At 39.4% G+C, this 17,532-nt stretch overlaps 2 protein-coding genes across 2 annotated transcripts in view; one reads left to right on the top strand and one right to left on the bottom strand.

Moving 5' to 3' along the window:
• The first annotated feature begins 1,883 nt into the window (after positions 1 to 1,883).
• LOC148349349 (uncharacterized) lies at positions 1,884 to 6,154 on the top strand. Its single transcript, XM_088321453.1, has one exon. It carries the CDS (start codon positions 2,063 to 2,065, stop codon positions 4,919 to 4,921), a length of 2,859 nt encoding a protein of 952 aa, XP_088177579.1. The 5' UTR covers positions 1,884 to 2,062; the 3' UTR covers positions 4,922 to 6,154.
• A 7,098-nt stretch (positions 6,155 to 13,252) lies between these two features.
• The window catches only part of LOC148349348 (pleckstrin homology-like domain family B member 2), a 31,567-nt gene continuing 27,287 nt past the window's right edge, over positions 13,253 to 17,532 (bottom strand). Inside the window, exons 15-17 of the mRNA XM_088321587.1 lie at positions 17,282 to 17,501; positions 17,131 to 17,216; positions 13,253 to 15,783 (exon numbers count right to left, since the gene is read on the bottom strand). Coding sequence (XP_088177713.1) covers positions 15,643 to 15,783; positions 17,131 to 17,216; positions 17,282 to 17,501 — 447 coding nt within the window. The 3' untranslated portion in view covers positions 13,253 to 15,642. The remainder of the gene's footprint in view (positions 15,784 to 17,130; positions 17,217 to 17,281; positions 17,502 to 17,532) is intronic.

The following is a 17,532-nucleotide window of genomic DNA, read 5'->3' as shown; positions in this document are numbered from 1 at the left end:
TGAACTTTCAAATATGATCCAGTTGTGGTCACTGTCTATTAACACTGTAGGTTTTATTTTCAAAATATTGTCCAAGTAAAAATACTGTATATTACTAACTATAAGGCGTACCTGATTATAAGACACACCTTTAAAAATAACCCATTGTGAAATATTTTTGTAGACTATGTCCATTGGATTATAAAGTGTATGAGATTAAAACCGAATATCAAAAAGGTATTTTAAAAAACGAAAATAAGGGAATCTGTTTTCACAACTGAATTGATTCATTCATAAATGGTTACCATTTGTTGAAGTATTTCATTGTAATTATGCATTTTTGAGTGTACTGTATTTACCGTAATTCCAGCTCTATAAGCGCACACTCTGAATTGGGATTTTGGGGTGTGCCTTACAGTCCAGAAATTACGGTATTCTAGTTGTCTTGTCAACATCTCATCTCATCTCATCTCATTAGCCGTACCGCTTATCCTCATTAGGGTCGCGGGGGGGCTGGAGCCCATCCCAGCCATCTTCGGGCAGTGGGCAGGGGACACCCTGAACTGGTTGCCAGCCAATCGCAGGGCACACGGGGACAGACAACTCATTCGCTCATTCACACCTAAGGACAATTTGGACCGGCCAATTAAGCAATATTCGTATTTTTATTATTAGTATTTTTATTTATTGACTTTTGTTCTGAAACAGTTGTTGTCACAGAAGTATTTTATTTCTTTATACTGTTAAAGGTTCTTGCATCCAATTGTTTAGACCACAGGTGTCAAACAGGCGGCCCGCGGGCCACATCAGGCCCGCTAAGGGATTGAATCCGGCCCGCGAGACAACACTCAGAGAAGCGCAAGAGAAAAACAAGCTGCAGGTTGAAATATGTCAACTTGATGTTGCCAAAGCCAGGCGCCTCGAACAAAGACACTGTACTTGTGTTTATTTCTCTCTCTCTCTCTCTCTCTCTCTCTCTCTCTCTTTCTATTTCTTTCCACCCCCTTTCTCCCACTCTGTCTGTGTCTCTTTCACTCTCTGTGTCTCTTTTTCTCTTCCTTTGTTGCTCTTTGTCTCTTTCTCTCTGTGTGTCTTTTTAACTTCTTTTGCTTTTTTCCTTTTCTCTCTTTGCTCTTTCTCTCTTCCTACCCTTCGCCCTTTCTTTTCTCTTTTCTCTCCTTCTGTCTTTCTATTTCTCTTTGGATTTCTTTACTCCTCTCCCTTTCTTTTCCCCCTCTCTCACGACTTTTTATCTCTTTTGTTTCTCACGCTCTCTCCCTCTTTTTCTTTCTTTTTACCGCCCTCTCCTCTTTTCCCTCCTTCTTTCTCTTATTTCTTTTTCTTTCTCTTAAATCAACTAGTCCGGCCCCCGACAGAATGTTTGTTCTATCGTGTGGCCCCCGAGTTAAAATGAGTTTGACACCCCTGGTTTAGACCATTTGCAATTTAACTTTATTTTCCAAATATTTTGCAATGAAAGTATTTGTACTTTTGTCACATTTTTTGGGTTTGACTCTCGTGACTTGTTCTGAGACAATTGTAATGTAAATATTTATATATTTTATTATACTCTTAAAGTTTGCTTTGTAGTTATTTAATACATAACAGACACATTTGAGGATGTTTTATCATAGTTATGAACTAGCTCAAGGGGTCAGGCAAGCAATTATCCACTGATCATGATATTTACAAGCAAAAAGTATCAGATCTGTATTGATCGATACCCTGTGTTTATTTGGATCGGATCAACACCAGAAATCCCTGTATCGCGCACTCCTAGCTTATGAAGAAGTAGAAAAAAAATAAGATGACAGCATCCCATGGCTCCGACTCGCTGAAGCTGCTTACCCCCTCAGTTGCCATGGTAACCGGGGAGAGCAGCCAGCCGAAGGGGAGGGGCATTCGAGGGAGAAACAGAGGAGAAACGCATCGGAGAGACACAAACAGACAGACGAGGACCGAGTAAACACGTATGCCGACACCTTCTTCAGAGACGCCAACAAAAAAAGGAGATCTAAATGTTCGGTTGAGTCTAAAGACCAGCGACCAGTAACCAGCGTCAGGGGGCCGAGGCAGACCAAAGATGGACGTCCAAATGGAGAACGGGGACTCGCTGCCTTGTGAATCCCAAGCCAGTGGGAAAATGCGAAAGGGGTTCAAGCTGTTTGGCAAACGTAAGCCGGGCAACATCTTTTCTTTGAAAAACAACAAAGCCCCCGTCACAAGGAGCCAAACCGTGGACAGCCTCCCTGAAAATGACCCCCTCGATTCTGCGCTCGAGGTGAGCCAAGGAGACGTTGAGCACGATGACGAAGAACCCACGGGCGGGGACGGAGCGCTTGCCGCCGCTCGCAACTCCATCTCTTCGACAGGCTCCGCCAAATCCCTGAGTTTTTTTTCACGGCTGAGAGGGGCTCGCAAAGGAGGCGGGGACCGGAAAGTCCACACGGTGTGCCAGGCGGTGCCGCGACAACGGCAGGGTTTGAAGGCTCTCTTCGGCAGCGTGAAATTGCGCCCAAAAGACAAGGAGGACAAGGTGGACGCGCCACCCAGCCCTCTGCTCATGTCCTCGCGATCTAACAGTGTTGAGATCATCAAAGAGGACATCGGCCTGACCCCAAAGTCCCATCCTCGTTCACTGGAGAGCCCCGAGAAATCCAGCCCCGTGGCCCCCCTGGCATGTGAGGATTCTGACCAAGATGGGGCGGGCTCACCCACACCGGCGGCACCCTCAGAGAGTAACCTGGGTTCCCTGCTGGACGACATCTCTTTGCTCCTCACATTCGAGTCTATAACAGGAGGAGATATCATGGCCGACGTGAAGTCCGAGTGGGGCGGGGGCAGATGCGCACCTAGCCCGGTAGCTCCGAAGATCTCAGCGGCGTGTTCTTCACCTGGTCCTGCTGCCACCTCACTTCTGACTTCTTCCTCACCTATAGCCGCCGGCAGTCACTCAACCTCATCTCCAGTAGCCAAACAAGTTTCTTCATCTTCCACACCAACAACCGAGTCAGCTAAACCCAGTTCAGATCCTCCTCCGACATCGGACCTACCTTCAACTGGACTTAGCATAAAAGCGCCTTTTACCACTTCATCTGCCAAGATGAAACTTCCATTAAGCCCTACTAAAAGGTCCACTCCTCTCATAACAATGAAAACCAAACCGAGCGCGTCTCCCAATCACGAAGTTTCTGTGGACAAAACCTTTAACTCGACTTTTTCCAAAATTTCTCCATCAGACAGAGCCTCTCCTCAACTCTGTTTTTCTTCTCCAGCTCTAGCCTCAGTAAGTAAACCTCTGCCTGTAGCTACAACTCTTCTTGGGTCCCATAAACCTGCAAGCCAAAGTCTATCCTCCCCTTCTACATTCAGTCAATCCAATTTACAAACTTCCAAAACTACTCCCGCTAAAAGCCAACCTCCTTTCATTTCCCACCTCCCACCTGAAATGTCAAAACCTGAACAACCGTCCGACCAATTGGTGACCATCGAGACATCCGTTTCGCCACATTGCCTCCAATCTAAGCCTATCCAAAACACAAGTTTCTCCAGGGTCAAACAATCCCCGGTGTCTTTAGACACCACTATTGTGGGTTCTAAAGAACTCCCATCAAACCATGCTATATATCAAAGTCCGATTTCACAGTTGCAAACAACTTTGTCACCCGCAAATTTATCTAAAGATGTTCCAGTTCCCGATTCCCTTGTGACTGCATCTAAAGACACTTTAGGTCCTGAAGCTTTGGGTTCTTTGATAAAAGATTGCTCTATTCCTGCATCTAAAGACTCTCTGGATCCTGCAACTAAAGTGTCCGTCATTGAAGACCGTCCTGTTCTTGCCTCCCTTGTGACTGTATCCAAAGGCCCTCCTGTGACTGTACCCATAGACCCTCTGGATCCTGTAAATTCAGTGTCAGTGATTAAAGGCCATCCTGTTCCTTCATCTAAAGACTATCAGGGTTCTGCAACGTTTGTGTCTGTGACTAGAGAGGTTCCTCTCACTGCATCTTTTGGTGCTGTATCTAAAAACTCTATGATTAAAGACCGTCCTGTTCCTGCATCTAAAGACTCTCCGGGTCTCCCAACTTTAGTACCGGGGACAAAAGATCTTCCTTTTCCCGCATCTTTTGTTGCCGTATCTAAAGACTCTGAGATTCAAGATCGTCCCGTTCCTGCATCACTCGTTACTGTATCTAAAAGCCCTCCTGTGACTGTATCTAAAGACTCTCCTGTTTCCGCATCTATAATGTCCATGACTAAAGATCCTCCGACTGCTGAGTCGACCACCTTGTCCCATTTGTCATTTTCAAAAAGCCCTCCTGCTCCCGTCCATATCCCTCCGACAAAACTAATCCCTCCCACTTGCCTTGCACCTTTGCAGAGTGAGAGGGCAACAACAGACCAGGTGAGGAACGCCAGTGAGCCGTCAACCAACGGTCAGCGTCCTCGCCCCAGTTGCACAGATGCACAGCTAACCCCAGTAGAAGAACAGCATAACATATCCCGCGTGGACCTTCCCAAAGAAAGACGGACACAAGCGAAAGCCCTTAGCAAAATACCCGTAGTCGGAGGAGGCCGAGCTGGAAAGCGGGACAGCGCACATATTGACGATGATTTGATCAAGGACCCGCCTACTCCTGTGGAAGAGGACATGCGCCATTTGGACCTTGGTAACACAGGCAGCAGAGACAAAGGCAGCAGTGTTGAGGTCCATGTGGCCACCTTCAAACACAGCCAGGAGGGGAAACAGCTGACTCAGCAGACCAAGGCCACCGCCAGTGCGCCACGTGACTCCAAGATCCCCGTGAAGCACGGCGCACAATCTCCAACCGGATCTCAGATTCCAATAGCTAAAGAAACCCCTCGCACCAGGATACCCGTCTCCAGAGTCCCGGTGCGAAGGGTGGCTAATAAACCTTCAGCTGGCGCCGTGAGAAAGTAATGAAGACCAATGTGCCATTTGTCTAAAGTTGCAACTGCATCCACACGGAGTCACAGAAGGTTTCGGGTCAAATCTGAACCTCCACGTCATAAGCTTCTCCAGAACTTCCATACAGGACTTGTACCTGTGCTTTTTAAGGGTGCCACCTTTTTTGTTTCCGTCTTTTCTACAGCGTTTTAATGAATTGTTATATGGACATTCTTTCCAACACCTATGGATGTTTTTTCAGACGTTAAAAAACGACAGGTTTTTCTTTCCGGGACAGGTCTGTTCCTCTACAGAATTGGCAACTCCTGGCTGACATTCCACAACTGGTTTTGTCCAAACCAAGGGGTTTCTATTTCCGGGACTAATCCAGTTCTCTACAGAAAGGCAACTGCTAGCTGACATCCCACACCCAAAGGAAGTTTTTTTCCATATCAACAGGATTTTCTTTCAGGGACTACTCCAGTTCTCTTCAGAAACAGCAAGTCGTAGCCTGCATTCCGCACCATGTGGACGTCTGTCTAGATCTATGGGTTTTTGTGTTTTTCTCTAGAAATCTAGTGGACGTTTTGTTGGAATCAACAGGTTTTTATTTTTGGGACTGATTCAGTTCTCTACGGCAAGCCATAGCTTACATCCCACACCTAATGGATGTTTTGTCCAGAAAGTTTTTCTTTCCAGGACAGCTCGAGTTATGTACAGAAACAGCGACTCCTAGCCAACATTCCACACCTTTTGGATGTTTTGTCCAAACCAAGGACTGACTGCTCCAGGTCCTTACAGAAGCAGTAATCACTAGCCTGCATTTCACACCCAGTCTAAACTGACGGTTGTCTCTTTCCAGGACTGCTCCAGGTCCCTACAGAAACAGCAATCGATAGCCTCATTCAATACCTGGTGGACGTTCCGTCCAACCAACGAGTTTTTAATTCCGGGACTGCTATGTTTCCCTCCAGAAACGGCAATCCCTAGCTGACACTCCGCACCTAAACGGTGATTTTCGAGTGTATGTAGCAGCAAATGTGCAATTTTCTACTCGCCACTCCCTTGTTTGTTTGCCTGTTCCCACGAGACAGCATGGCTTCATCACATGGCCAACAAACCCAGAGATAGCCCGGACCTTCGAAATGGACTGGGATTTTTGAAACGGACTCGGAGGCAATTTAGAGTAAGAAAACGTCCTCCCCCTGCTTAAGCTCAATCTGTGTTTGGCGTTTTTCTCGTTGGGTCAATAAAAGTATTTGTGTACTCGGCAAGGGCTTCGGTACTCTATCGGGTCGACGTGACCTTTTTCCGAAAGCGGCTCGGCATTTTCGTACGTTTTTTTGTGGGTTCCGTGACACCGAATGAGGTAACGCAGCAAAAGATAAGAGCCTATAAAACAGTGCTGCTTGACGGGGAGTTCACTGACCTGAATATAAAAGCTTGTTCGTGTCGACCAATGGGCTGCGGGGGAAACGGGTTACTAACCTACAAGCTAGCAGCAGCTATTTATGGCTTCTTCCTTGTGATTTGAGCTAACTAAAATCTAATCAAGCGAAAGAGGCTAAATGGAGTTGAAAATATGGCGCAAAATAAGTGGAATCGGTCCAGAATTCTGTCGATGTTTTGTTTTTCCAGGTCACAATCGCCTCAAAAATCTGTCCCTTAACCTTTTTATTATATCTGTAGTATTTTTGGAGTATTTCTGCCAAAGTATTTCTGAAGTACCGGTCGTATTTCGGGGGATTTCCGTTGTTATATTTCTTTATTGTTTTTTTTTATATCGTAGTATTATTTTCTTGGTATAGTTGTAGTATTTCTTTAGAAGTATTTCTGAAGTAATTTTGTAGTTGTATTTTTGTGGTATTTCTTTAGTATTTCTGTAGTATTTTTGTTGGAATATTTATATAGTGGTATTTTTGTATTATAGTATTACTCTAATACTATTTTCTCCAGTTTTTTTTCTTCTGGATTCTTTTTTCTTTTTTTTCTTTAGAGGTATTTCTAGAGTATTTTTCTAGTCGTATTTTTGTTGTATTATAGTATTACTGTAATACTATTTTCTACAGTATTTTTTGTAGAATGAATGCAAAATAATATATAAAGTCCTTTTTTTTAAGCACTAAATTCAACATTCAGTTTTGTAGTCATTTTGTTGTATTTTTGTTGTATTACTGTAGTATTTTGGAGGTTTTCTGACCTTATATTTCTGTATTGGTATTTTTGTATCATAGTATTATTGTTTTGGTATATTTGTAGAGGTATTTCTAAAGTATTTTGGTAGTTGTATTTTTGGTGTATTATAGTATTATTGTAATAATTTTTTACAGTATTTTTCTTTTCAGAATAAAAGCAAAATAATATATTAAGTCCTTGTTTTTAAGCACTAAATTCAACATTCAGTTTTGTAGTCATTTTGTAGTATTTTTGTAGTATTACTGTATTATTTTGGGTGATTCCCACCTTATATTTCTGTATTGGTATTTTTGTATCATAGTATTATTGTCTTTGTATATTTATAGTATTTCTTTAGAAGTATTTTTGTAGTTGTATTTATGTAATTGTAATTTTTATGTGTTTCTTTCGTATTTTTGAAACATTACTTTAGTAGTATTATGTAGTATTTTTGTAGTATTACTGTACTATTTTGAGGGATATCTGACGTTATATTTTTGTATTGGTGTTTTTGTATCATAGTATTATTGTTTTGCTATATTTGTAGTATTTCTTCAGAAGAATTTCTGAAGTATTTTTGTAGTTGTATTTTTGTGGTGTTTCTTTAGTATTTTTGAAATATTACTGTAGTAGTATTATGTAGTATTGTTGTAGTATTACTGTAGTATTTTGGGGGATTTCCGATGTTAAAGTTCTGTATTGGAATTTTTGTATCATAGTATTATTGTCTTGGTATATTTGTAGTATTTCTTTAGAAGTATATCTGAAGTATTTGTAGTATAGTATTACTGCGATACTATTTTCTACAGTATTTTATTTTCAGAATGAAAGCGAAATTATATATGAAGTCCTCGTTTTTAAGCACTAATTTCAACATACAGTTTTGTAGTCATTTTGTAGTATTTTTGTAGTATTACTGTAGTATTTTTGTAGTATTTCTCTTTTAGTGTTTTTGTTGTAGACGCACACAGGGACGATGGGGAAAAATGGCACCCAAAACATTCCTTTAAGTAGTACTTTTTAATTTTTATACAGTATATATGGATGATTGGTTGGATCCTAAGGTTGTAGGGGGAGCATTTCCTGTGGTGTGTCTTGGGCAAGTACAGCCTGGTGGCGCCCATCCCTCTCCAGGCCAACATACGCTTCCACTCGGTCTCGAACCGGGGACATTCCGTGTGTTAAGCGAATGAGCACTACGGAAACACGACTTTTCAAAATAGTGTTATTATACTCTGAACCATTTTTATGTGGCGGGCCAGATTAAAAAAGCCTAGTGGGCCACGTGTGGCCCGCGGGCTGTAATTTGCCCACCCCTGCTTTCTATTATATCCGTGGAAACAAAAGTTGTCGCTTCGGTTTGAATAAAGAAGCGGCTCGGGGGAAATTGGAGTTTGTGACTGTCCTTTTGTCGGCAAGCATCCGCATGATTCGGCGCTCCTTTTCCCTTCACGCTTCGGAGTCCTCACGACAATGTCAACATGGCTGCCGGCTGACCAAGATGGCCGCCGGCTGACCAAGATGGCCGCCGGCTGACCAAGATGGCCGCCAGCCTACTGCTTTGATGAGACGGGTAAACGACAGGAAACCGTCTCCCTTATTTTCCTGCTTTTTTCTTCTTTTTTACTTCTATTATTTATTTATTTTCATTTTTCATAGCATTTTTTCTTGCTTTTTTCTTTTTTCTCTCATTTTCCATTTTTCTTTTTTTTTCGTATTTTGTTTCTTTTTTCGTAGCTTCTTTCCTCTTTTTGGATTTTTTTCCTCTACTCTTTTCCTTTCATTTTTATCTTATCATTTTTTTCTAGCCTTTGAATTTTTTTTCTTGCTTTTTTCTTTTTTCCTTTTATGTCATCTTGTTTTTTTTCTTAGCGTTTTACTTCTTTTTTCTTTCTTTTTTCTTCCTTTTTATTTTCTTTTCTTTCTCTTATTTTGTTTCTTTCCCCCCTAGATTTTTACATCCCTTTCTTCCTAAATTACTTGCTTGTTTCCTCCTTTCTTTCTTTTTTTCTGCTTTTGTTTCTTTTTTCCTAGCTTTCTGCTTCTTTTTTTCTTGCTTTTTCTTTGTTTCCTTCTCTTTTTCCTTTTGTCTTTTATTTTTTTTCTCTTGCTTCTTCTTACCTAGATTTTTTACTCCCTGTTCTTCCTAATTTGTTTCCTTTTTTCCTTTATTTTCTCTTTCTTTTCTTCTTTTTTCTGAGTTTTCACTTCTTTTTTCTTGCTTTTTAATTTCTCTTTTCCCGCTCTTTTTACCTTTTATTTTTCCCTTTCGTAGCTTTTTACTTATTTTTTACTTTTTCTTTTATTCTATTTTTTGCTATTTTCCCCCATAGCTTTGTATTCATTTTTTTCAGCTTTTTTGTTGTTGCCTTATTCTTCTTTTTCTCTCTTACCTTTATCTTCTTCTTTTGCTTTCTTTTTCCCTGGACGTCTACTTCTTTTCTTCTTGATTTTCTTCTTTTTTCTCTCTTTTTTCCCTCTTTCTTTTTTTTAGCTTTATACTTATTTTTCTGGCTTTTTTTTCTCACTTATTTCTTCTTTTTGTCTTTCTGTTTTATATTTCATGTTTTTGTTTCTCTTTTTCCTAACCTGTCATTCTTTTTTTCTTGCTTTTTAATTATTTTGTTTTTCCATTTTCCTTCTCTCTTTTATTTTTTCTTCTTTCGTTACGTTTTTCGTAGCTTTTGACTTTATTTTTCTTTACTCCCTCCCTTTTCCCCCTCTATTATTTAACGATTTTCTTTTCTTGTTTCTCGATCCCCCTTAAGTCGTTCTGTGCATACTGTTACATAGAAAATGGTCATATTTGGATTAAAGCAAAACAAATCCGAAGAACAGTCTTGGGAGCCAGCTCTTTTTGGTGAGCCGAGCCGAAAGAGCCATGTCTCCAAATAGTTCCGGAATTCCCGTCACTAGCGCCCCCTTTTCCAGCCTCATTTAGGGTGCTGGGCTCTCCGTTTCCATGACAACCCCACTAGGTCAACCAATAGGAAGCTGCCAGCATCAGTGGGTGGGGTTTAGAAACCAATGAAAAGTAATTCTTGCGCTCATTTGCATAATTTAAATCCTTTATTTTGCGTGTCAAGGTAGAAAGGTCATGTTGTTTCACGTGTCACGTGATGCGGCTTGACTAAGTAATTTATGCGCATATTAATTAGCTGCTTTTTTTTAATGCCCTAAATGATTGGCCTGATTTGGGCCATCTTGATCAACATGGAGAAAAAGAATCATACCATCAAAGAAATCATAATATAAGAAAAATAATAGCTAGAAGGAGAAGAATGATCTCATATACATGTTTATTATTTGTTTAATAATAAAATCATGTACTCAATTAATGCACACTGTCCCTTTAAGACAGGCGTGTCCAAAGTCCGGCCCGGGGGCCAGTTACGGCCTGTGATCAAATTTCTACTGGCCCGCGGCTTCTGTCATAAAAATGATAATATGTGGCCCGGCAGTAATGTTGACAACAGTATCAAATAAATTTGTACCCCCAAAAAAATAAATCACCATTTCAACAGATGACAGTACCCCTTGGCCACTTTTCTGTGAGAATTTCAGCCCTCTTTATTTCTGACATGGCAACTGTATATAAAAAAAAAAGAAAAGTTGACTGTGAGGGCACAAGTGAAAATTGGAGTATCTGAAACAACTGCATCTGCCTAATTTCCCAAGAGACTTTGCCTGTTTTCAAAGAATGTATTATCAAGATTCACTGCCAGACCAAACAGGCTGACTACAAAAAGCTAACTAGAAACGAACGCTGTGAAAAGGTGAAGCAGCCGGAAGCTGTTATAACGGCACAGCAGCGCTTTTTCACGAGACCTTGAGAGTCAAATAAAAATGCTTCGAGGTCGTGACACTGATCGCCAAGCACTGCAAAGCTTTCACGGAGGGTGAATTCATGAAAGACGGTTCAAAGAATGCCAGGCTGTAAAGTCGGCACTCGCACATTTTCAGGCTACCAGATATCTGAAAAGTTTGGACACCCCTGCTTTAAGATATGTATGTATGATCTAGCAATTGGTAGATAAGCCATGTCAAACGTATAGCCTTTCTTTCCTTCCTTTCTCTCTCTTTCTCTCCCTCTCTTCATTTTTCTTTGTCCTCTCTCTTTCCCTCTCTTTCTATTTTTCCCTCTCTCTTCTTTATCTCCCCTTTATCTTTTCTATATTTTCTATCTCTTTTTGTCTGTCTCTTTTTCTCCCTCCATTTTATTCTTTTTATTTCTTTCCCTGTCTTTCCTCATCTCTTTCTTTCTATTGCTTTTTCTCTTTTCTCTCTCTCTCATTTTCTCAATGTATCTTTTTCTCATTGTCTCTTTCTTTTTCCCTGTCCTTTCTATCACTGTCTATTTCTATTTTTCCTCTCTTCCCCCCGCCTTCTCTCTTCAATCCCTTTCTCTATGTTGTTATTTGTCGCCTTTTCTTTCTCCACTTTATTCTCTCTCTTTCTTTCACTGTCTTTCCCCATATCTTTTTATTTCTTCTTTTTTCTCTCTTGTTTTCGCTCTTATTCAGTATCTTTATCTTTCCTCTCTTTCCTATCCCCCTCTCTCTCGCTCTCTCTTTCTCTGTCTCACTTTTTTCCCTTCGATTTTTTTCACTTTCTTTCGTTGTCTCTGTTCCTTCTCTCTTTCCCTCTCAATTTCTTCCTCTCTTTCTCATTCTCTTTTCCATTTTTCCTTTCTTTCTCTCTCTTTGTCCCTCCCTCTAACTCTCACTTTCTCTCTCTTTTTGTTCTATTTTTCTCTCTCCTTTTCTTTCCATTTTTTTCTTTCTCCATTTTTATTCATTTTTCTTATCTGAGTCTGTCTTTCTTCCTTTCTTTGTCTTTAATCCACTATTTTGGCCCCACAAGAGTGCTTTTTCTACCATGTGGCCCGTGAGCCAAAATGAGGTTGGCACCCCTGCGCTGGTTCATTTTCTATCAAAAGTTATGATTTTTTTAAAGTAAATGTAAACCAAATGCTCTCCCCGGCCGCAAGTGGGCAGTATTCAGTTTGTATCGCGTGGTGAGTTGGTTCGATCGTGAAACTGGATTCACTCAACTGGAAAATATAAACAAGTTAACACATTCAAAGCCAAACATATAAATATATTTTCATACTTATTCTTGAATAAATAAACATGCTTTTTAATTTTTTTATGAAAAGAGCATTTCCTCAAATTGTAATGACATTTGAAAAAAAAAACTAATTAGTGGTCAAATTATACACACCGTCCCTTTAAAATAGGTATGTCTTATCTAGCAATGGGTAAATCATCATTTCAAACCTACGGCCCGCGGGACGGATCGGGCCTGTTGGATGATTTAATCTGGCTCCCCGTGAATTTCTGAGTGAATCAAAAAAGAAGCCAGTCTCTCGGTCGTTTCTATCAAAAGTTATGACTTTTTTTCAAACAATGCAAACCAAATACTCTCCGGTCGCCATATATACAGTACACTGTCCCTTTAAAGTAGTAGTGGTTCACCTAACAATAGTTGTTATGCTTATTTACATTTTTTTTTAAAATATTTTCTCATTTATCACTTATACTATTTTTATTTTATCCGTTAAATAACTTACATTGTATGTATTCTTTTTAAATTACCTCCCAGATAAGATCATTTTGCCTGTCTCGGGGATAATTTTCATGAAAAGAAAAATCATCTTAACATCAGAAAAAGAATGCTAAATTCATAATATGCCTTTTTAAGCATTACATTTGATAACATGCATTAAAAGACTCAATAGGCAAAAGTGTATTTTTTTCAAGACATTTGAGAAATATCTTGATGAATAAATATAAGAGAAAACACAACAAATCCATGAAAAAAGTCATAGTTGAATGTGGCTCAATACACATTAACATGAAATATATAGGGACGAAAAGGGACACTGGGGACAACAATGCCAACAAAACAAGTTGTTTGGCAGGCCGTATTAAAACTATGACGGGTCACATGAAGTCCACGGGCGGTAGTTTGCCTACCCCTGCCTTATATGGACAGAAGTCTAAAAAAATTAACAGGACCAAAGCACACGGTGTCTTTCTGAATGTATTTATTTTGGTGACATATACAATTAGGAAGAACATTCAATGTATAAACATGTAAAATTGCAATATAAAAATATAAATGTGATATACAAGAGCGTCTTGATTGAAAATGAAAGGAAAAGAAGCATGACGTCATACTGTGGCAACATTGCTCGTATTACCGCCCCCTGCTGGTGAGAAACGGAAGTTAAAATCTGGAGCTTTTGGAATGACGTCATGGCAAATTGGCACTGGTTTCTGTCTTCGCTAGAGAGCGCCACAGGCAAAATTACGAAATACATTTCAATATAGCTGCAAAACATACCAAGTACTGTTTATAGGCATCCGAGCTCCATTTTTTAAGGCGAGTAAGTCAACCCACAAGCTTTCTGTGCAATAATATTTTGCCGTTTTCCCAAGTAGTAAAACATGACGTTCTGATTTATTGACTTTTTCAGGTCCCAACCAATCACAACTCGGGTGAGCTATGACGTCATTTTTAGTCGACGGGAAAGATACACATTCCAAAATAATTGCTAATATTGTTGCGGTATTTTACATAGTTTGTCTTTCTGTGAGTAAATAGGTGCTGCGTTGTGTTTGTAAGGTTTGTTATTACTTCATACGGGGAATTAATAGGGGGGAGCAATTGACTAATATTGACAGGTATTATTAAACGGTCACTAATGGCGCAATCGTGCCATAGTTTTCAGTCGATGACAATCGACAAGGAGGATAGAAAAATCCAAATTAATGGTGTTCCGAGACTACTAGTGCTTTAGCATATTGTAAATATTTTTTGGGTGAGTTGTTTGTTCAGTTTAAAAGCAAAAGCAGCTCAGCTAGCCAAAACCGGTAAGCTACGATTGGTCATTGAAGGAGTTTCTGTGATGTCATTTTCAGTCAAGAGACAGGAAGGATACAAATTCCAAAATAATGGCGTATTGAGACTACTAGTGCTACAACTAGAGGAAACATCTAAAGCCTGACCTTCAACCCGGAACCGGTGGCTTATACAAAAACAACAAAATAAATGGAGCAAACGTGAGAGCAGAATTTACAGTAAAAGTGTACTGAATTCTAGTCTTCCTATTTGTAAAATTATTATTGCAATACACCATGACTAGAGAAAAATAAAACGTCTTGGACAGTACCCAGAAATGGAGAAGATGTTTGGTTGGCTTGAATCCCAGTTACAAAATGGATATGGAGTGTCTCGGCTGAAGTCTCCATAGGCTAGCTCTCGAAATTGCACAAGCTAAGAAATATATCGGGTTCAGTGTTTCCACAGGTGGGTGTACACAATTTCTTCCATATTCTTTCACGATGGGGATATTTTAAAGCAGTTTTAAGGGGTCGGCTTCAACGCTGGTATTCACTGTAATTTTTAACGAGATAGTTTTGCGCTAGTTTCGGGGGTCAGTAATCTTGGGCGTAAGGGAATTACTTTAAAATGAAGTAACCAGTAACTGTAACTAATTACTGTTTTTCAGTTAAAAACCAAAACTGTTGATGATGGACATTTGTCCCCTCTGTTAATGCCAAAACTACGCCCCAGCTGAGACTACTAGAGCTACAACATATTTTTGCAAATAACATTTTCGTTGTTGGCTTCCTTTGAAAAGCTCCCAAAAGCAATTTGTCATCTTCAGTTTTTGCAACAAGCTTCCTGATGAGACCAGGTTTATTTTGATGGCTTCCTATAGAGAGGTTCTTTTAAGGCGGGGGTCTCCGACGTGGTGCCTGCGGACCTGTTCTGAAAATAGCTCACCAGTGCAGGGTCATTTATATTTTTTAGTAAAATTATTTTTGTATTGGTTAACTGAGTCTATTTTACCCTATTTTTAATAATCACCCTGGTAATAACATAGTAACAACACAGTAATAACATGATAAGTTGTTATTTTAAAAATTCAGATAAATAAATTCCAGTTCACGGGCAAAAAATATGTTCAAGTATAGATTATTATTTTTAGGCAATTAATCACAAGAGGAGAAGGAGAATTTAATCGTGTAATAAACAAATGTATTCATTAATCTTTTTATTGATTTATTTAAAAAGGAAACGCAACAAACTGAAATCCAATTTATGTGCAAGAAATGTGCAGGGTTTTTTAGCTAGCTGTCTGGTTAACTTTTTAGCCCTGTAGCTCGTTATCTTCCTACCTTTTTAGCTATTTAGAAAGCTATCTAGCTAGCGTTTTACATTTTTTGCATGCTATCTAGCTTCATTTTACTTTTTTGCCAGTTATTAAGCTAAATGTTGACATCCTTTCTCGCTAGCTATCTAGCTTCGTTTTTAGCTTTCTACCTTGGTGTTTGGATGACCTTTTACTCTTTTAGCTAGCTATCTAGCTCCCTTTTAGTTTTATACCTGTAAACCTTTTTAGCTATCCGTGAAGCTACATTTTTAGCCATTTAGCAAGCTATCAGTAACTTTTTTAGAAATATATATCAAACTGGGTTCCCTTTGCGCTAGTTCGTACCTAAAAGTAGCTCTCAGCTTGAAAAAGGTTGGAGACCCCTGTTTTAAGGTGCAGTGACGCCCCCTCCTGGTCAAACCATGAAGTGCATTTGTCCTTCAGCGCCCGTGACGATGACCTCCATCCAAATGCGCATGGCCTCAGGCGAGGGGGCCACCATGTAGTAGACCCGGTCGTGAGTCTTCACGCAGAAGGTTAGAGAGGGGTTCGGGCTCTGGTGGTCCATGTCAAAGGAGGAGAGGCAATGAGAATTCGTGATGCCAAACCTCCAAAAAACACGTTTTACAGTAATCCCTCGCTGCATCGCGGGTTTTTTTTTTTTCTCGGTTTCTATACTTTGTGGATTTTTAAGGTGTTTTTCCCTCTAATTGGCTAAACCAGGGGTCACCAAACTACTACAGAAATACTGCACGATTACAAAATTACTACATAACAGAATATAAATGTTAGTGCTTAAACAGGGCCGTAATATTATATCTTGCTTTCATATTTAAAAGAAAACATAACACAAAATAAATACTTCAAAAAGATAAGACAGTAATCCTAGGATACAGAAATACTGCTACAGAAATACTAAAAAATAACACTACTGAAATACGACTATGGAAATATTGCAAAATAATACAGAATTACTACAATAATACTACAGAAACAGAAACAGTAAAGAAATACCATAATACACAAATTTTACAACTACTACAAAATAATATTACGAAAATAATACAGAAATACCACAAAGACGCTACTATTGTAATAATACAGAAATAACATAAAATACGAAGAAATACTACAACAGAAATACTACAGAATTTCTACAAAATACTACTACAGAAAGACTACCTAAACGCTACTACAGCAATACTACAATACTGACATACTTCTACATAAATACTACAAAACTACAGGAATTTTAAAAAACAATACTACAAAAATACTACGACAAGTATACTATTTTACACAAATACTACGACTGAAATTTTACAAGTACTTAAGGATAATACCAAAAATACAATCACAAAAATACTACTAAGAAACATTACAAGATACAATTACAAAAACACTAAAAAACTACTACAGGAATATTAAAAATACTACAAAAATACTTCTATGGTTACTATAAAACACAACCACAGCAATACTACAAAAATAATATCAAATTTAGTGTTCAAAACAAGGACCTAAAATAGTATCTTGCCTTAAATGTAAGCATTTCAAAACCAATTAGATGAAACTAATCTTATTTAATATGATTATAGAAATAATTTTACTTATAAAATACAATACTTTTACTTGCTGTTTTACGTCACATTTTGGTTTTCCTATAACGTTAAAGATTATTTTTAAAATTATAATTTGACAGTAGTACAGAAGTTATTTGTAAAAAAAATGTATTTATTAAACAAATGCTCGATCCTGTAAATAGGGTTTGTTCTTTGGTTTTAATGTATAATAGATTATTTTATGAAAGAATATTTCTCCTTTACGAGTTTTGCCTATCGTGGGTTTTATTTTGGAACGCAACCTCCGCCCAAAACAAGGGATTACTGTATTAGCGTCTTACTTTGTGCGCGTTCTTCAAGTGGTCGTAGTAGACTTCCTCGATGGCCTGGAAGTAGATGACGCCTTTCATCTTGGTCTCGTGCTTGTCTGCGGCGAGAGTCGATCTTTCAAGGTCATCGATCTCCATCAAGGTTGAGGACGGCTAACCTGACCTGCATAGTAGGTGAGCGTCCGACGGTTCTGGTCGAAAACAAACCAGCGCTTCTTCCAGGTCTTGATCTTGCCCCCCATCTTGACCAGGAAGCCCCTGCAGGTTTTGTCGGTGACGGCCAAGTGGAAGCAGGCGTCGGGATTGTGGCCCGCGGCCTCCACGTGCCAGTGGAGGTCGCCGTCTTCACCCCGAGATGGCGAGTAGCGCGTCAGGAGGCGAGACTAAAGGGCAAAGAACTTTAGGTAAACATCT

This window comes from Urocampus carinirostris, chromosome 17 (assembly GCF_059441175.1).
Source record: "Urocampus carinirostris isolate Australia breed hairy pipefish chromosome 17, RoL_Ucar_1.0, whole genome shotgun sequence".
Lineage (NCBI taxonomy): Eukaryota > Metazoa > Chordata > Actinopteri > Syngnathiformes > Syngnathidae > Urocampus > Urocampus carinirostris.
Note: the sequence above shows the minus strand (reverse complement) of the source record. Positions and strands in the feature narration are given on the sequence as shown.

Coding starts and splice junctions, on each gene's coding strand:
- LOC148349349 (XM_088321453.1), top strand. CDS start 2,063: ATGGACGTCCAAATGGAGAACGGGGACTCGCTGCCTTGTGAATCCCAA.